Below are 20,414 nucleotides of genomic sequence, written 5' to 3'. Positions count from 1 at the left end.
CACATATGTAATAACTGAACAAAAGCAAACTGGATTTTGTTTTCTTATCCTTGTTTTTCAGAGTCCTCATGCATGGAGAAACTTTTATCGAAAGACTGGAAAGAGAAGATGGAGAGGCTGAACACCAGTGAACTGTTGGGAGAAGTAAAAGGTAGGTTTGTCAAAAATGCACCAAACCACAATGCTTCCTTACAACACAACCTGAAGTCATGTTAACAAGTCTCTCATTCTTATCAGCAATACATAATCTATGCGTAATCTCAGAAACTGCCTTGTACAGTGAAATAAAACAAAGGCCTTTGGCTGCCCTCCTCCATTCATTTCTCTCCTCCCTTATCTTTCACTGGAATGCTTTCGTCTGTCCAAAGCCCTGTCTTCAAAATTCCAGCCAGTTCAGACCTATTCTGAGGTTTTCTGCGCTTGTTCAGTGGTTTACTGCTTGAGACAATTGTTGTCCCTTCAGATGGCCTGCTCCACACTGGCTTTGACTCATGTAGTGTGTTCATGCCGCTCGGGTGATTGTTGAGCACAGTTTGAAAGCCAAAGCGTACTTGATGGGAACAGAGCATGGTTGAGATGAGAAGGGAGAGGTGGCTCGGAGAGGAGAGGAGAGGGTGCAGAGATGCACAGAGTCTTCTCCTCAACGAGCCCGCGGTTGAGTGGAATGTCTCAACTCCAGCGGTGAACGCCCTGTGCAGCGTATCAAGTGCAGCATGGCAGGGCGCAGCTAAGCACTCCCCCAAAATCTGTGTTTATGACAGGGGGAAGGTGGGCCTAGAATGGGCTGGGCTGCTGCCTCCAGTCCTTAGCACTGACTGTTACTGAGAGCTTGAGTGTTTACACAGCGCAGGACAGCACAATAGCAGCTGGTTGATAACACCAGGCTGCCACTGGCTCCTGCAGTCTCCCTTAATGATTCCCTCAATCACACCGCTTCCTGCCTCTCGTTTTTATCTCTCTGCTAGCGTCCAAATGATGCTAATTCCATGTATTCTCAATATAATCCAGGTTCAATTAAAAAATAGAAATAAAGTAAAAAACGTTCAGTGGTTGTTTTCTTAATTCATGAAGACTTCTCACAGGTACCTATAAAAAGAGCTCATTCTGCTGGTGTGCGGGCTAATTTTTGATCATGCACTTAAATGTCTCCCTTTATTACACATGGTTGTCATACATGAATAATATTGGCCTTTGGTTTTAATTATTGAATTACACTTTCACCATGTGCTGGGAAAAGAAAAAAAGCTGTAGAATGTTCTAATAAGTATATTCATTGGCAATAACCTTAATGAACTGAAGGATAAATCATCGCTTGGTAAACTAGATTCATTGTACCTGCCCTAGTGTATGCCACTGTAGATCAAAGTGCAGTGGATAAAATGTTTAAAATGATTTAGCCTTTTGAAAGCAGGTCTATTAAATTACAGGGCATTTCTTCTGTTTGATGAATAGGAACGGTAAGGTTACTTGGTGGTCTGTAAACAGGTAGGGAGTCTGATAATACACACTATGGCCTCTGTCTGTTAATGCGCATGGAGACACAGTCTATACGCCACAGTTACCAATATAAATGCTTCTCCTATCACACTGGCAGCCTTAGATTTTTAATTAGCATGCTATTTCATATGACTGTAGACATTTCAAAGGGCTGCTTTGTGCTCCCCCTTACAAATGTCTCTCTCTCTCTGCGTTTGATGTCTGCCTGATGTAAATACGGGCAATTAAAAAGAAGCCCAGGGTTGGAGACGCACAAGGTCCGCCTAATTAAAACACAAACAAAGGTACCAAGCAGAAAACACCTTATGATTAAGATCTAAAGTGTTATGATGAATCAGAGGATCCATTAATTGTTAGGTTAAAATCAGTATAAAGGGCAAACATGCCTGTAGGTTTAAATGAATGAAAGAAAGTAGAGGATAAAGGCTGACATACAGATAAAGGCAACCTACTGGCAGAGTGGCCTTGCATGTTCTGTGCTCATTGCTCACTGAATCCACAGCCAATTATATTGTGTACTTTACAGACTACCTTGTGACATTGTTCCATCAAAACAGACAAACAACAAACAAAAACTACTCTTAGTTACCTTAAACAGAGATGTAAAACATGTTTTTTTGGGGGGGTCGTGGTTGACTCCTTCAGTTATTACATAAAATGCGTTTCTATTAATGGCAATACAATCTGAAATACCTTATGTTTATTACCAGCTACTTTGGAAAGCTTTCAAGATGTGCAAATGTGTCACTGCAGAGTCAAGTGGTGGAATCTGGCGGGTGCAAACGGGCAAGGAAATATCATTCTCTCTCTCTTAGAAAGAAAAGAAGACGAAGAAGAAGAAAAAAAAAAACAATAGGTGTGACACAATTTGACCTGGGGCTTTACCCGTGAAAGGAAAGACATTCTTTTATTGCAATTGTGTTCAAACATGCCCAGAATACTTTATCCTCTTGTGTTGAACATGCAAGTACAGTAAACAAAACAATGCTATCAAGAGCATCAGAGATTTGTTTTGCAAGGTCTGCTAACCGAACCAATCATTTTCCTCTTTGAGACGACACTTCCATAATTATAACGTACTGTCATGTGGGTTTCAGCTATGAAATGTGGTGAACCAGAGGTGAAGACTTTTTTTTTTTTTTTTTTTAAAGGTTCTACTGAGTTGAAACAAGCAGCATAATCCAGTAAAGGCGGGGTGCTTAAGTGAGACACAGGGAACGGGGTTATTAAGGGTTAATGATTTCAAATCTTCATCGGTCTTTCTTGTATGCTGTTGGGGCTTAGCATCAGCATGGGCAGGCCAAAAAAAAGGGGGGTTGGGGGGGTTGAGAAGGAGCATTAGTGGCGGATTTCTTTTCACCAGCCGATTCCAGAGGTAACTGTTTGTTTTCATACCTGAGCTTAGCTGTCAATCTAGAGGAATGGTAAGGAGGGAGATGAAATCTCCCGAACAAAACCACAAAGCAAGAAAGGGAGGCCGGTTGGAAGGGCTCCAAACCACAGAAAGTAGCAGATAATAGGCAGTAAGGTGGAGGGAGGAGTTTGAGGGAGAGAGAGAGAGAGAGAGAGAGAGGGAGAGAGAGAGGGAGAGAGAGAGAGAGAGAGATTTTAAACATAGCTGCTTAGTCTTGACATTTTTAATTATGTCACTCACTCGTTGTCTGAAAAAAAAAAATCACCTCCATATTTCACACATGTACGTATGCTGTGTTTTGGGATCCTGAAGGTTGCTGTACATGCAAGGACATTATAAAATGACAGCAAGATATTTTTATATATACATGTATGATTTGTTTTGATAATTGTACCACCCGTCTTTAATAATCATATAGAGTCATATGAAAAATAGGCTTGCTCTGTGCCGTGGTGCTCAGGCTCTTTAGGCTTCATAGTCAACAGAGCTGTTTAAGTTTCCCAGTAGAGGGCCAGCGTCCCAGCCCCCCATGAGAGGGGGGAAAAAAGCATGCATTTACTCAAACTGAAGGAAAAAATGTAGTTGCTAAATAGGAACACAAACTGCATTCATTTTCTTGGATTTTTTTTTTTTTTTTTTTTTTAAAGAAGCTTAACATTGTACATTTGCGTTGAAATGGTCGCTTGAATTCTGAAGCACAAAAATTGGGGCTCTTGCACTCTGATAATCAATTTGAGAATGGTGTGTACATGACAGTGGCAGGGCGCACACAGACGGTCCTGTGGCAGGCAGATAAGTGGAAGCTCTTTAGGAGGAGAGCACGGGGCAGGGCAGGGCGGCAGCTGAGACTGATTTGATGCTGGCCCTACCTGGGCCGGCTTTACCCTTGCACTGACAGAAAGGAGTCTACTGTGTGAGCACAGAGACCATATTGTTCAGCCATCTGGGTTTGCTTCAAAACACGATTATTCAATTTAAAATTTAGCTTTATTCTTAATGGCTTCAATAAAGTAGGGAGCTGATCCCACTGGACAGATACAGCACAATATCTGTGTATGTTCAGCTCAGTAACACTGAGCTGTTTCGCGTATCGAGATCAATAGAAAAACGTTCAGCAGAATGCATGTTAAAGGTGCCTGGTATTTGACTGTAAACTTTTAAAACATAGATATATGTTTTGTGTTTCTAGATTTATTACAGGAGACTGATACCTAGATGGATATATATGTATAATAGGAATATTTGAATATTCTAATTAAAATAATAATATAAAAAAGCGAATTCATTGTTGCATTTTTACGAGTTTGGGAATTTAGAGGCATGTTTGAGAAATTGTTTGAATAGGAGGGAAACCTCTGAGCCCATTGCATGTACTCCCAAATATACACAAGAAACTCTCTGTCACACCACACACACACACACACACACACACACACATATACACACAAACAAACAACACAAAACTGTATCTGTCCAGTTGCTCTGCTCAAAAGTGCCTCAGTTAGCGTTTTCTCCCCAACACTTCAGTCAACTGTTTGCCCTGTGCACTCAGGTGAAATATGAGCCACAGTAAATCATTATTCTTCGGGCCACATTTGCCAGATGAATGTATGAAAGTGTTGGACTGTGTGTTTTTCTCCTCTAATGAATTGAGGAATTTAGCTTGTGGCAATGGCAACAGAAAGGAAGAGAGGAGCACCTTTGTGCCTGTGTGTGTGCGCACGGGTGTGTGTGTGTGTGTGTGTGTGTGTGTGTGAGAAAGAGAGAGAGAGATTTCTATTTTTTATTTATTTTGTATCACATTTTGATGTTTTTTCTGTTGCGTTTTACTGATGTTTACCGATTGTGTAATCTGTCTTACAGTTGCACGATGATCGATTTTGATGTCAAGAGAATGAAGAGCATTTACAAAGCTTTATTTTCATGAGGACTTTCTCCCCCAAAGTATTCGTCACCTTTCCCTCTGCAAAGCGAATTACATCTTTGCTGCCGTGTAACACGCAAGGGTAGCCTATAGGTTAGCACATTCACGTTCACATCTTCACCTTAAACTCAAGGTGCTCTCCTGCCATGCTGAGATATTGCTCCTTTACTATGTACCGCTCCGAGATTATATTCATAAAGCTTAAAAAATCACGGTGTGGATGATCTCTGCTTAGCCATAATGACCGTACAAACTTTAAACCTCTTCAGCCCTGCCACTCTCATTGATAGGTACATCATTTCAAATGTGTGCTCCATGGCCGAGCTTTATTCACACCTCCTTCAGGAATTTATTTCAAATTCTAGGGCAGATCTCAAGTTTTCCAAAGATACCAAACATGTCCTGCAGAATTAAAGGAAAATGTGTACTAAATGATGCACAAGACATCTAGATATTTTCTAGGGATGTAATGCTGCAGCCATAAAACAATGGGTTTGAATTGGAGCTACGGCTCAAAACGTCACATTTTGGTGGTAATCAATCCTCTTTTGGAGCTACAGACATAGTGTGGAATGGTTTTGCATTGCCGCTTCACTCCTGCACCTATAGTTAACACTGGATGTGTGTTTTTCCTGCAAATACCCGCATATTTTGTGCCTGGTAAAATATATCTAACATGACCCGTATGCTCCAGTAGCCTCGTTCTGCAATAGAATATAACAGAATACTTATGTGACGTTGCCATGCAATATGAAAAATAAAATGTAGTTTTCTTGCTTTGATGTTACTCAAGGGGAACTTTGAGGGAAAGAGTTCAAGGGATTAACGGATCAGGCTGGTGTATAAGCAGCCATTTTATTTTGATGTATCTTTTGAATACAGGTAGCTGTTTCAGCCGTTCTCGCTATCTGCTCAGCGATTTCACTCCGGCACTGGTCACCCCAGATAAAAACACAAGCACAACTGATGTACCTAAGAGAGACAGACAGTCTGAAAGATTCAACTAAACATGCAGATACTGCTTTCATTATCACCTGTATAGGTTACACCTGTGAATAAATGTTCTGTGGAAAGAATAAAATAACTTCTAACTTAATTCCCTTTCAAGGTTTAAAGACTAAGCTGTTTCCTTGATCATTCTCTCGGGCTTTAAGCTTTCAGTGAGACTGGTGTGAGATCTTGAAGGTTGTCTGGTGTTTGCTGTTTATATATTATAGGGCATAGGGATCAAACCCATTGTCATAAAGGCTATAAGAGATGAATGGAGTAATTTGAAATGTACTTTGTATCAGTGTGGTGATCTTTGCTTTATACTGTCTGCTATACCTGAGCTGTTCTCTATGGTGTAGAGATCTCTGTGTTTTCCCGCAATGTCTTATACATATACATATATTCAAAGAATTATATTCTCTTCTACTAACAGAACAGAAATTTAAGTTTGTGTGCTGATGTTTTTTTTTTTTTTTTTTTTGTCTTTCCCTCAGTGTGAGTTTCAGGGTTCCTGGTTTTCCCTGTGGAGTAATATGTTCAGGTCGAGCCTCTTTCTTGGCTTTGATGAAGTACCTTGTCCAATGTCATGGATAGACAGTGAAGTGCTGCAGCTTTCACATTAGCATAATTATACTGAAGAGTGATGCTTCCTCTATCATCAAAGTATTAGTCTCCATCAGTGTTCAGCATGAACAGCAGACCTGTAGTAGATGAAGTGTGCTTTTATTAATGACCTCTCTACATGTCAATCAGAATATTTCTGGAAAAATATTTTTGTAGAACCATTAAAAGCAGTTTCATTCTGTAATGGTATCTTTTAAAAATCACATCCAATACATACAAATACACACATACAAATGTGTACAGTAAATGTACTTAAATGTGCCTACAAAGTCTTGTACATGGTAATAATGGTGTGCTATCAACAGTATGTGCAAATAGTAACTTGCTTTTCAGAGTCTCAAGCACAGAATTATAAGTCATTTTAAAAAACTTGACAGGTTCAGGCTTCTTTTTTTTTTTTTTTATTGTGAATGGGTAGTTGCACAAATTGAAGTAGCGCTTATGTTTATCCTGCATAGAAAAGCTGAAGTATTGAGAGTCAGAGCTGCCAGTGGGTGACATGTGCTAGTGAGTCCTTGCTCATGCTTGTTAATGGTGTTTTATTGGCAAGATTAACAGCTTTTATATCATGGCAGGGGCAGCAAGCCAGGTGAAACAGCTGTTGCTCATATTGTCTTGGTTGTGGGACATGGAGACACTTTAACGCCATATTACTGGAAACACATATGGCCTCGTAGCATTGCTGAGCAAGTGTGTATACCAGCTGAAAGCAAAAGGAATCCCATAAAATAGGTTTTGTTATTCATTTTTCCCTTAAACTTGGGTTGCTGCCAGTCAGCTGCTGAATGTAACTGATTATTTAGACTGTGGGGATGACATGTCTTAGTCATATTAAACATTATAAAGTGGAATTTGGTGTCACAAATGGCTCATGTTTCATGCTTTTTGTTGGAGTGATTTTCTGGTTTTAGGCTGTGGTCTGAAATTCCTCAATTTGAGCACTTAAGAAAGTATCAATTGATGCCATAAGCAGTTATTAAATTGGTTCTTTGTGTTTTCCAGAGGAAAAATGTACATGGGTCCGATGACCACAGAGTTCACATTAGTGTTATAAATCCTGCACTACGCTGAACACACAAGTGCATTCAGCCAGGGCATGTACCTTTTATCATTTTGGAGTAGCTCACAACACAAATTAGTACACACCCATTTCTGCATACACACAGAGAGTGAGAGAGAGAGAGAGAAAGTGAGAGAGAAAGTGAGAGAGAGAGCTTCAGCATGCAAGGCATTCTAGCTATGTGCGGTCTGTGTACGGATACGGCCCGGCACAATCGCAGCATTTAGACAAGTCTTCATTTACTCAGGATGGGCTTGCAGCATATGGAAGCATCCACAATAGCTGACTGATAGAGAGACAAAGAAATTCCAGTGTACTGGTGCTAAAAAAGTCATTCAGATGTAGTCATAATGGCTCAGCTGTCCTAACCAAAGGAAGGGAAGAGAATAGGGTGCCTTGTGATTTCCCCCCTTTTCACCCTCGCCCTCCCTCTCTTTTCTTCTTTTTTTGTGCCTGAATCTTTTATCTGTGTTATTCACTCGGGACTCTTCAAAGTAACAAGCCTCCTTCTTTTTCCCCGGTACTGGACTTGGAACCCAAATTAGAGACTGCTTGATTAGAGCAGAGAGGAGGGAGCCAAGAGAGAGGGAGATGTGGGTATTGGACAGAACAAATCGCACCCCTACAAAGTGCCTTTTATCCAAAGACCCCAAGGCTCAAATACCCCCATCCCTCCCCAAGCAACCATGGCTCTGCTTGTTTTCCTCTTATCATTTATTTAGTCACCCGTTGATGTTTTCTGCCCTACTTTGTGACGTTTAAAAGAGGCAGGAATCTCAAAAGGTGAATGCTGAATGGACTGAAACTGAACAACACAGCTTCTTCCCCGTCCCATGTGTCAATCCAGCATCTCTGCGGTTAACATGGTGGCCTGAGAAGAAAACTGGACGGTGTCGACCCAGCTTGACCGCTCCCTCCTGGGACCCTTTGAGCCTAACAGGCTGCTGTGTCAGTCTACTATTGTCCTACTGAGCCTCATTCCTCTAACAGGAGGATGTCACAACATGTTAGATCTGTGCAGGCTGCTGGGGTTTATGTAGCACCAAGGCATCTCTGGGCTGTCTGTCTGCCATCGGAAGCGAGATGTGAAGAGACACGTTAACGGGCAGACCCCAGCCCCACTGCTGTTAAGGGCCATGCAATATGCAGGAAACTGCCTCTTTGTCAGCAGGATGGTCAGAGACAGACCACGGCTCTCTTCTTCTGCGCCGCCCAATAAAAGTTTTATCTGCATTTTAAAGCTGATCCATAATTTAGAGCAGGAAGAAAGAGATTTTTACACTGAACCAGCCAACAAAAAACATATGTGCGTGATTTTGCACTAAGGATGCTCAGCAGATTTGTGGTCAGATCTTAAAGAAATGAAAGTCTCCAGCCGTGCTTACACACTTACTGTTGTCTAGAGTCGAGTATTCAACTGTTCTTTTTCAGTGTAACCATGAATCGCTATTCAAGTTGCAGCATTTTTTAGTTTTTCCAAAATGTCCTGGTGCTGGTTTGTGTTGGGGGAGTGTGAAAGATTAAAGATGAGAAAGTAAAGAGGGAAGAACCGACTTGCCATTTTCTCAGTGCAGGGGGCAGTCTGGGCTTCCCACAATGCAGCCCAACATCAAAACAATGGGCCCTCTGTTAGTATTCTCTTAGTGTTCGGGCAGGCCTGCACTCCCCACACATGGCCCCTGGACTAGCCCACTGGGTCCCTCCGAGCACCAATCTGCTCCTGGATGTAAGGACACACACATGCATACACACACGCGCCTTGTATATACTGTACACGGGTGTCTATTTTTGCCATTTAAAGTAGTTTTTACAGTGTTGACATTCACTCCTAAACTAGTGAGTGGCCATCAGACATGTGTAAGCAGGGAGGCTGAGAGGCCATCATTGAGTCCAGATGTTTGGTTCCCTGCTCAAGGACGTCAGTGCCAGCCTGGGGGCCTGATGGCCCTTATCTTCACCCCACCGCCCTGAGAGGAGAAGTAGTGGCGCCTCCGTAGTATCGTCATTCTCTTTAATTTCTATCTCACTTTTTCTTTTCTTTTTCTTTCTTTCTGTCTTTCTCTCCTTTTTTCCTTCCTTCCTTCTTTCTTTCATCCTCTTCTTTCTTCTTCACACTGCCGTATTGATAGCTGTGTAATCTGTGATTGTGCCTTCAACTGATGTATCTTGCTGGTGACCTGTAAAATGCAGCTCCTTCATGGACACAGCCAAAGGTTAATAAAATTGATGTTGAATGTATCAATTTTACAGATAAGCCATTCACAACAAGTGTAGTCGGGTGAATAAGAAGTCAATTCAGCCCTTGGAAACCGCACGCAAGCTCAATGAATAGCTGCTTTTAGGTGCTTTTTTTCGTTAGGAGGATAAATGGAGAATTGCAGCTCTCTTCCATTGCAGCAGGCAGCGGAGGCAGAGCGAGGCGAGCTGAGGTTCAGACAAGCCTGCCAGTAAATTGCCCTGAATGGGTTCTGGAGGTTGACAGGCCCTATTAAGACAAACGGCCTTCCTCATCGGAGAGATAAAATAAATCAGGTGTTTAGTCAAATTAAAATAGTTTGAGTGGAGAGGGCCCCTGGGAGCTCTGGGAGAAACTCAAGACAGATGTGGCCAGAGGAGAGAGGAAGACACCCAGGAAAGAATTCACCTCCTGCTGGCCCCAGGCCAGACTTCACTGTACTGTTATCTTGCTCTCTATCCTTTTATCCTTCTCACTCTCCCCTCTCTCTCTCTCTCTCCTTCCCTCCATCTCTCTCCTCTGTCATTTTTCCCATCTCTTTTTTCGTATGTTCTCCCAGATCAGCTTGTCACACAGGAGTGCAGTGGGAGGAGAGTGAGTTACTGTCTAGCCTCTCACTGGCAATTATGTTGGCTGTGTAAGTCAATGGGAGGATCACTTAGCATTGATTAGGAGGAGGGAGAGAGCAGTGCAGTGGAGCTGCTCTCTCCATCACACACAGTGAGGACATGTGACTGGAGAGAGAGGGATAAACCTATTGGTCTTCATGCTGGTACCTTGGTCTGGCTTTGCTATTTTTTTTTTTTTTTTTTTTTCAAGAATGCTTATGTGATGACTGGAATTGACAAAGCAATCAGTAACAACACAGAGACATTTTTAAGGACCATACCAGTGATTTTGCATGTTTACTGTAATATCTACAAAAAGTAAATATTTAACATTTCTGCTAATATTTCTCCCAAATCAAGCAGTCATATTATAGAACTGCGACATAATTTTTCCTACCTTTTATCCAGCCATTGGTTTCCATTCATTCCACTACGATATGAAAATTAACTTTCAGAGACTTCAGCCTTTCTTCACACGAGCACTCCATCATGGTAATAAAGTCGTCCATATTCACTTTACTAAAAACAGAAGCACTGTTTGTGTTTTGACTTGAATTGCCTGAAATTGGGCGAGTGAAATGGTCCCTCAGCCAGAAAATAGTTCCCGGGGAAACGTTTGCTTTACACAGCCAATTATCAGTCCTGTGGTTTAGGATTGGCAACAACTTTGTTAGCCGCAGAAGCAGAACGTTGCAAAGTGGATGTTTCAACCAAAAATTCACATTTAAAAAATTGGGGGAATTTTATTTTGATATATGTTGCGAAATCTTCAGTACCCCTGCATGATTTGCAAAATGGTTTGTTGCAATGTAAAATGTGGGTCAATTGTGGTGAACGGGCCAAACATTCAAAATCACTGGCATGGTCCTTTAAGATTGTCCTCTTTGATGTTGCTCATTATGACACAAATCTTACTTTTCATTTAAATAATAATGATTTTAGGGGCATACTGAAAATCAGTGCACCCTTTCAGTTGAAGTCTCAGTGGCTGATGGACTTCCTCCTCCTACGGTGTGTTGCTGGAACTGCCATATACTGACAACTTTATAAATTTTAGCTCACTGGAAAGGCTGCAACTCTCAACACATTCTTTGTATTCGTCCCTGATAGTCAGACATAGGCTGCCACCTCAGTCTGACAGCTCCCCACAGCTCTTTGTCCATTTGCCGGGAACAATTCCTTTCCATTCTCGCTCTCACACTGAAAGCTGTGAGCACCAGCTACAGAAAAACAGACAACTTCAGGCTGTGACCTTAACATTTCGAATAAAGTCACTGCAGTTGGCTGCTGCCAGTCTGGCTTACTTCGAACTGTTTTTTGTGTTCAGTACAATAGGTCATTCTTAAAAAGTCCGAGTCTAGTGTCTAGTGCTTCCTATAATACCTTTTGCACATAGACACACACTTGCTCTCTCTGTGCAGTACACATATTTGTTCCTGACTCTTCCTCTGTGTCTGTTTCTCTCTCACTAGGTACTCCTGAGAGCCTGGCAGAAAAGGAGCATCAGCTTTCCACAATGATCACCCAGCTGATCAGCCTGCGAGAGCAGCTTCTGGCCGCCCATGATGAACAGAAGAAGCTAGCAGCCTCACAGATGGAAAAACAGAGGCAGCAAATGGAGTTAGCCCGTCAGCAACAGGAGCAGGTAACTGCTCACTGGCGTCTTTCTCACATTTGCAGTGTTACTTCTTTCCCTGGGGCATCCCTGTTCTCCTCACACATTCTTTCTGTCTTTCTTTCTTTCTTGTATGTATTCTCTGTATTCTCTCATTTTCTCTGGTTAATTTTGTTTACTTTATTTCCCCTGTCCTCGCTATAATAAAACCCTTTAAATACTTCTGTCACAAATTGGCACTTAACATTCTATTTCATATTAGATATGCCAGTAAAATTTTATTCCTTGGTAGAGATTTAGAATAATATTAGATTTAAGAGAGGTTATGTTCTACATTAGCTTTGATTTTTTTTCCTCCAAGTTCTGTCATGCTCTCTCGCCCACATTTGTGCTGTGCAGTAGCAAAAATGTTATTATGACTTGTACTAACAAATGTGAGTGAATGTGTGAATTAAACGTTATATTAAACACGGAAGTCCTCTATATCTTATAAATCGGCTCCTGTTAGAACAAGCCTGGCATTAGATTTGCAGCACAAATCAGGCCAATGAGCCATATTGTACAAATCAGCAAATTAGCAGAGGCCATGAAGTGTGTTAATGTCTGTGAAGAAATAAGGACGCAAACTATCCACACGGGCGACACTTTTATTATCACCAGCCACCCTAATGGCTATGAGTCAATTATCAGCGAGGAGTTCACTCAGAGTTTTCCCGGCACACTCTCAGACCGTCTTGTGTTAAATGAAGAGATAGACCATATACTTTGGAGTGATGCATTTGGTCATAGTACACTAATAATACATTAACAGTATTGATTTCTTTTTCAATCAATGCCATTCATTTGCAAACTACACTCAACTCGGTCATAATATAAGATATTTTATTATTTGGTCATATTTAAAATGAAAGAATACGAGGAAAATGAGGCAGACAGAGAGGGAGGAGAGAGAGGAGATAGAGCCCACTGAGAGCTCGAATGTCATCAAGCCATCAAGATACAACACAGTAATTAACTGTTGACACTCGTGAGGCAGCCAGCACAAATTAATCCTGACACATTTGCAGACGACCGGTATCTTACAGTGAACACTTCGTAATTATATTTAAAAATGAAAATTAAATGACACTTAAAACTAGGTTGTCATGCTCAATGAAGTGTGCATGTAGACGGAGGGACTGCCGGGGTGGGATAGATGGTGGGATGGCGGCTCGTCGCCGTTCTGCTCAGGGCAGCAGGGATCACACAGAGCCATAGCCTGCCCGCACCAGTTAGCTCCCAATCATAACTACGATCATCTATCCTGAATTTATCATTTATACTCGAGAACCAGTTCACTGCCCATTGTGACGGTACGGCTCATCATTTAGAAAACTGAACATGTGTGGGTTTTTGTCACATTTTGCAGCTGTTTGGTTTGAAGTCTATGGAAAATATGCTGCAAAAAACAAAAACAATAATGCAATAAAATTCTCCCTTGGTGATCTGATACTTTGCTATAATATTTTATGGAGCAATCCTTTATCAACTATTAAATTAATCACTAGCTGTTTTGATAATAGTTTAATTGTTTTGAGTAATTTTTAAGAAGAAAATTTCTCAAATGTGAATATATTCTGGTTTCTTTAGTCCTCTATGATGGTAAACTAAATGTCCTTGGGTTGTGAACTGTTTGTCAGGACAAAATGAAGCGTTTGAGGACGTCACCTTGGGATATGGGAAATTGTGATCAACGTTTTTCAGCAATATATGACACTTTGTGGAACAGCCCATCGATTAATCGAGCAAATAATTGACAGATTAATGTTGTTGAAAATAATCATTAGTTTTATCTCTGATATTTTCACCATCTCTTGACATACTGTATGCATACTCAAGGTATGCTGTAGTACAGTGTAAATGACATTTACTATATCATGATGTGTAGCATGAAATAAAATAATTTCCTAATAATTTGTACTTCTGTTTCCAACCAGATTGCGAGACAACAGCAGCAACTTCTGCAGCAGCAGCACAAAATCAACCTCCTCCAGCAGCAGATCCAGGTCAGTAAATAAGTTCCTGCTGTCCTCCTAACACTTGGTGGCTTACATCTCTCGTTTTAACGCCCCCCTCATTTACTCCGTCATGTCTCTAGCTGGTGCACCACAACTGTCATCATGAGCCAAATGTGCATCCATCTTACATTAAAGATGTCAGTGTTTCCTTCTGTGAGAAAGGCTTTTCGTCTCATCTTTTCCCCTATTTTTTACCTTTCATGCGATTTGGGTTTGGCGTCTTTATTTTAATTTTTGTGTCACTCTCTTACATTCATCACTCTCATCAAATGTTAATTGGCTGTTGGTAATTGGAGGGGCTTTAAAATATGGAGGAGAATAATTAGCACATCTTAATGAACAAAGACAAAAAAAAGGAGGAAAGTAACAACAGCTAATGAGTCCTGTTGATGGAGAAGAGCCTGGAGGTGGGGGACATGAAAGAGGCTGGTAAATGCCTCTGAAACGAGCCTGTCCCAGAAGAGCTACGTGGCATGCTTTCACACAGCACCGGAGAGAGTGAAACTTAGTGCGATTACGCTGCACAGCTGCCATTGTTAATTATTGTTTTATTTTCTAGTTTCAAATACTATTCCCTATCGATGTCCCACAAGGTGATGCTACACTTTTATATGCAGTTGCAAATATCCACATTATTTCTGTGAGGCAGCCACAATGGAAGAAGCTATGTGGGAGTGTGTGTCTTCATATGCGTGCCTGTGTTTGTGTGCCTTGTGTGGCGCAGTGCAGAGTGGTGAGGTGAAGGACCACCCAGGCAGTGTGTTGTTGGACATGGCCAGATTGTACAGAGTAATCCAGGGTTGGTCACTGGCTGTGGTCAAGGTTGTAGGCCTTGCTGTCTGAGGGAAGCCAAGGTTATCCTGTGGGTGTGCATGGTGTCAGGCACATCCTTCTCCATTCACCCCCTACACTCTGCTTGTTCTTTTAGGCAACTCCCCGTCTTCTCCTCTAAATACAACATCACACACGGGCTAATTTTCAGCTCTATGTGTGGCAAAACGTGGCAATTTTAGAGCATTGTAGATAGCAAAATGTAGCAACAAAGCACAAAAAAAAATTGATGAGGTTCAAAAATCACATCAAAAGTGTTTTTGGCAACAACAGGTTCCTGGGCCCATCAGAATCTCCCCAAAAGTTGCAGCATGTATCCCTACCATTCCTCTCAGTGAAGATCAATTCCTCCTTTTCAGCATCACTGTCGGGGTTCCCTGCTGTCCTTTTCTGTCGTAGCCCGACAGAACTCAGTCTGTTGTTCCTATGATGTGCGGAGGAAAAGCAAACCCCTTGGACTTACACAGCAACAGCAGGATTTACTGCTAGGACATTAAAAATCCCTCTTTCAAGGGCACTTTCCAAGAGAAAGGCCTCACTGTCAACATGCTCTTGAGCAGCCACTGGATGGGACCTTTCACTTTAACAGTGGACAGCCTATTGGAAAAATGACTCCATATCGCACTCTGCTAAAGAGGAGCATAGAGCATGACACTCTCTCTAGAAAACACTCTAAAATGAAGTACCTTATGCACTACTAAGGGCCCAGTATCACTCATATCATGGAGGGCTCTTAACTTATGCTCATTGAGCACACAGAGCCTTAATGCATCTAACTTTTAGTGGCCCCTACTTTCATCTCAAAGTTAAAGGAAAATGATACCTGGAAATTCCCCTTGATACATAGTTTTGAGAGAAAGTGGTGATGGTGGGGGAGGGGAGTCGAGTGTGTATGGGAATGCACTTCTAAATATGTATAGATCCTTTTCAAACACTTGAACAGAGATACAAGTGAAGCTGTTGCTCATGCAGCCAAGTTAGGCAGCATCTCCCCTGACCAGACCCCGAGCCACTGATCTGCCCTGATAAAAACACCACATCCACAATTAAACAAAAGAATCCCATGTTCAGACCATCTGCTCCGCCACCCCATCAGTCTCTGCCGCCTGCACTCAGCAGCAGACAGACCACTATTAGGAGCAGCCCACCAGAGGACAAACAACATGGATTACTCTCACTGCCTCAAATCAGTTTGATCATGTTCAACATTGTTTATCCCACACCAAGTCCTTTAATGCTGATTTCATGACATTTTCTCTCTTCCTGACCTAGTTCCCTCAAAATATCCAACGTGGTACTGGCCACTCCTCTCAAGTTCGAGAAGCAAAGAGAGGCCGGGGCAAGTTAGTGAAGCATCTTTTTGCCACTCTGTTTTCATTACTGCTGCCTCTTAAAAAATGCCCTGGCCCCTTTAATATATAACAGCTTTGACTTAATTAGTTCTGTAAACAAGCTTCCAGCCTGAATGTCACAGACTTTTAGCAAAGTGGTAAAGCAGTGTTGGGGGATTGAGTTACCCTGCTGTTAGCATGGAGAGCAGTAGACTTTATTGGAGACCCTACTAGCCATCAAAGTCCTTCTGTTTTGGCTTCAGGGAAAAAGCCACTCTCGCTAAGGTCTCATATTGATGATGTAACTGATCACATCAGTGGGCACTGTAAACCGGACCGTCAGAGTCCAAACAATAAAACCACAGGGACTGTAACTTGAGACTCTTGTTGGCACGCTATATGTGAGCTTACAAGGGGGCTTCTTTGCATGAGCGTTGAAGGGGATCTGGAGAAGAGTGCGGTTACAGAGGTTTAGTTAGAGAGGTTTGCAGCGAGGCAGCGTGCAGTTTAATCAAGTCTCCCTTTTGAATGGCCATCTCTCTTTTCATCCTTTCTCATCATACTTACAACAGGGAGAGAGAGATTTAGTCTTTGTCCTTCGGGATTACAATGTCACTTGTTTTAAGATAGCAGATGTTTTGATTGCGGTGTTAGGAGCTTATCAAAAGTTAAAGCTCAAGGCTTTGTGTGTTTTTCCCTCCGTGTGTTTGTATTCCTTCAGTCTGTCCTCGTTGTTGAAATCATCTTGGCACTAATTCAATCCCAGGAGGGGATTAACTCTGAGTTGATTTAGTTGAAAATTCGAAACACCATTCAGGATTTTATAAGAAGCATGTGACAATTAAACGTACATATTACCAGAGAACAAATTTGTTCTATAATAGAACTTATTCATCTCAGAGTCTCTATACAGCCCAACGGAGGTTTAAAAAAAAAAAAAAAAGAAATGATAAGGAGCACTTTGTTCTGCGTCTGATTTATTTAGCCTCAGCATCAGTCAGGCACACTGACCACCATTTGACTGGACTTTTTAGGGCTTTCTGTCGGACGATCACGCCCACTTTCCTATGCCTCTAATGGCAGCCAAATAGCATCACTTTAATTATCAGACTCCGGGCTCTCTTTTGTCTGGCTCATTCTTTGCCTTGCCTTTTCAAACAGGATAAATAAGTTCATGGTGTAGTGCTGTGGTGGATATCTAAACTCAAATCTCTAAAAAGATGATTTGATAAACCTGGCAGGGGAATGGTGACATGATGGCTCTCATACGATTTAAAGTTATGTGAAACCCCTAGTGACATAACACCGTCTGCAGCCCTATCCTCCTTCTTTGAGAGGCCAGGTGGAAATTTTAGCATTCCTGCAGGTTAGGACGACACCAGTCCATGCATTCCTCAAGGATGGGCCGCTTAAGATATGAGCCGCGGTTTGACTCTCACACACAAGCATGCAGACACTGATCCGCATGCACAAAGGCAATCGAGTACTGCACGCACGCGCACACAAACCCACACAGACATACACACATCAAGAGAATAAATATTGGCTGAAAGGTCAGGGTGAACTTTATCTTCACAAACAGGCTAGAGAAAGGAGCTCCCCAGATGAAACAGGGGGACACCTTTAATCAGAGACATTTTGTTGGATCAATTTTAATGTTTTTCTTGTTTTGTTTTGTTTAGTTTCAGGGTTTTTTTATTTATTTATTTATTTTTCTCCACAAACAATATCACCATATCAAAACATTATCATTTATCATTGGCTGTAGCTAAAATTCTAGACATGGTACTGTTGTGCAGGACGCTGGGCTGATCTCATAGATAGGGACTATCTGTGGAGGCCATTGTTGACAAGCATTTTTCATGCTTGGTTTTAATCCTGCAGCCTTAAAAGCTCTTGTCATCAAGCAGGTCTGGTTCTATTTATCTCCCTTTGACCTGCCTTTTCTCCCTCTGACCATCACACGGTCTGGCTTCCCACCCCAACCCGACTGCTTGTACACACATATAACATGCACCTCGACATCCCACCTTTAACTTTGTGTCCACCTTTAAATATTTGCCCATGTGGATACAGTATGTGATGGTGTATTTATTTAAGAAAAGAAGCAGCAAGTAGATTAAAAGAGAAGATATATTGTTGTTCAAAGTCTGTAAGGCTTCCTCATGTGGCTTTAATGGTGTAGAGAAACAGCGGGGGAGTAGCGAGGGTTAAATGATATTAGCTGTCAACAGTTCCCGGATTAGATCAAATGTAAAATGAGTCGGATTAGCTACTGCACCCAACTTGACCATGCTTTTATGATGTGGACAACCCAGACGTACCTCAGGGAAGAAGTTTTAGAAAATTATAGAGAGGACAACAGACAGCATGAGGTCCAGGAAAACAAGGGTCTAATTCCTGTCAGACGTGCCTGAGGATGCAGAACGAGGCCAGGGCATCCAGAAAAGTTCACTCTGCATCTGTCATTTTTTCTGTCTTTCCTTTTCAGTGTATTTTTACATGATGTATTGTTTTAGCTATCTATGCAGGGGGAGTCTTCTTCCTTTAGGATAGGGTTGGTATTATTTTACATAAATAATTTCATTTTATAATACATTGGAAAAAATCGAAATGAAAAATAATATTAATCTCATCTTAAAAAAGGAGAAAAATCAGTTACATGGCAACAGTGGATGTGTTGTTATTTGCAGTTCACTGACTCACAGTGAACTATAAATGCGGAAGATAAATGCCACTTTTTCTTGTGAACTACTGTTTACTGTTATGTTTTTTTTTTTTCTTGTCTGACACAATATCTAGCGTTTACTGCTCATAAACAGCAGCCATATTTGTTGATTCTCATTTTGTATTGTATTTTAAGGATAGTATACATTGAATTCCTCATCCACCGAACAGCAATTTATTCCACTGATTCTGTTTGGTTGCCAATTTAGTGAAGCAAAGACTCACTGTGGTAAATTTAAATAAATAGCTTTGCTTTAAATAAACACAAAGCTGGATGGTAATTGCACAAACATAATAGTCCTAATTTGCGTAATCTAAGATGCTTTTGTTGTCTCCCCAGCACAAATGATTTTCACAGTGTGAGATTCTTATTAATGCGCTGGTAAAAAAAAAAAAAAAAAAATAGACATGAGAATAGACAAGAGAATGTGTAAGTTCCCCAATTAGCACAGTTAGATGGGAACTGTTAGTATGATAATAAGAGAATAATAGCACAGGGAATGATATTTTGTGTGTGTTTGTGTGTGTGTGTGTGTGTGTGTGCCTGTGCGGATGCTCTGCCGCCACTGCTTACCCTTGTGTTGAGGAGCTCTGTTAGCTGCTAGCAGGATTATGTGGGGGCATTAACAGCCTAGTCAGACGGGCTTGGCTCCCGCCCAGGGAGGCTCAGTCCAACATGTTCATCCTCCATTTAAGGAGACTGTTAGCTGATGAAGATGTGCACATGCAAGACTGAAGATAAAAGAAAGCGGTGACCCGACTCATTAGCCCCTGTGATTTAATATATTGACACTTGGATACAAATAATTCCATTTAGTGGACTCTATTGGTGGGGAGGGAGGGATCAATTTAATTAGTTATGAAATGTGACTTCTTGTCAGGAAGCAGAAGAAATGCTGACGTTAAATAAAGTCTTGTGCAATTTAAACAATAAAGCTATCGGGACCCTGTTAAAACTTAATGATGCACAAAAATGGCGTAATAGATACAACCTAAGCAACGGCCGTGATGGTTTGGAAATTAAGCTAAGTGGATGAACGGCTGGTACGGTAATGCCGTTGGCCTGTTAAAACAAAGTCATGCTTTAGGAATATAAACAGTGGAGGTTGTCTGGATGGTTTGGGTCTGTGGGTTTTGTCAGATTATGTCTTCAGGGCAAAGCTAAAGGAGATCGCTGGCGTCCTCTGTGCTGCGATGAAATGCACCATCCACTTACCTAACACAAGTGTGTAGTGTGTTTAAGTTTGGATACATAGACAGGGGCTTTTGAATGTTATTGTTCAATACTGGGAAAAGGGACAGATTTATTGTGAGAACCTGAATTTTAAAAACAACAAAAGATGGACAAACCCATCTTCCCTTATCAAACTGTAACAAAGGATGACCTGCCATATTGGGTCTCTTTAAACCCAGTGGTGTGTAACATACGTGTGCAGGATCTTTGCCAGTGAGGTAAGCATGTAGACAAACACGGATCTGTTATTTTTTTAATTGATCATA

The 20,414-nt window shown here is 41.5% G+C and overlaps 1 protein-coding gene across 3 annotated transcripts in view; it reads left to right on the top strand.

Moving 5' to 3' along the window:
* Positions 1 to 20,414, top strand: part of sox6 (SRY-box transcription factor 6) — a 120,800-nt gene that overhangs the window by 45,609 nt on the left and 54,777 nt on the right. For all 3 annotated transcript variants that reach the window (XM_030046868.1, XM_030046876.1, XM_030046860.1), the window contains 3 exons: positions 62 to 151; positions 11,826 to 11,998; positions 13,945 to 14,013. In XM_030046868.1, coding sequence (XP_029902728.1) covers positions 62 to 151; positions 11,826 to 11,998; positions 13,945 to 14,013 — 332 coding nt within the window. The remainder of the gene's footprint in view (positions 1 to 61; positions 152 to 11,825; positions 11,999 to 13,944; positions 14,014 to 20,414) is intronic.

The sequence above is a fragment of the Myripristis murdjan genome, chromosome 3 (genome assembly GCF_902150065.1).
Source record: "Myripristis murdjan chromosome 3, fMyrMur1.1, whole genome shotgun sequence".
NCBI lineage: Eukaryota > Metazoa > Chordata > Actinopteri > Holocentriformes > Holocentridae > Myripristis > Myripristis murdjan.
This window is presented reverse-complemented; position numbering and strand designations above follow the sequence as displayed.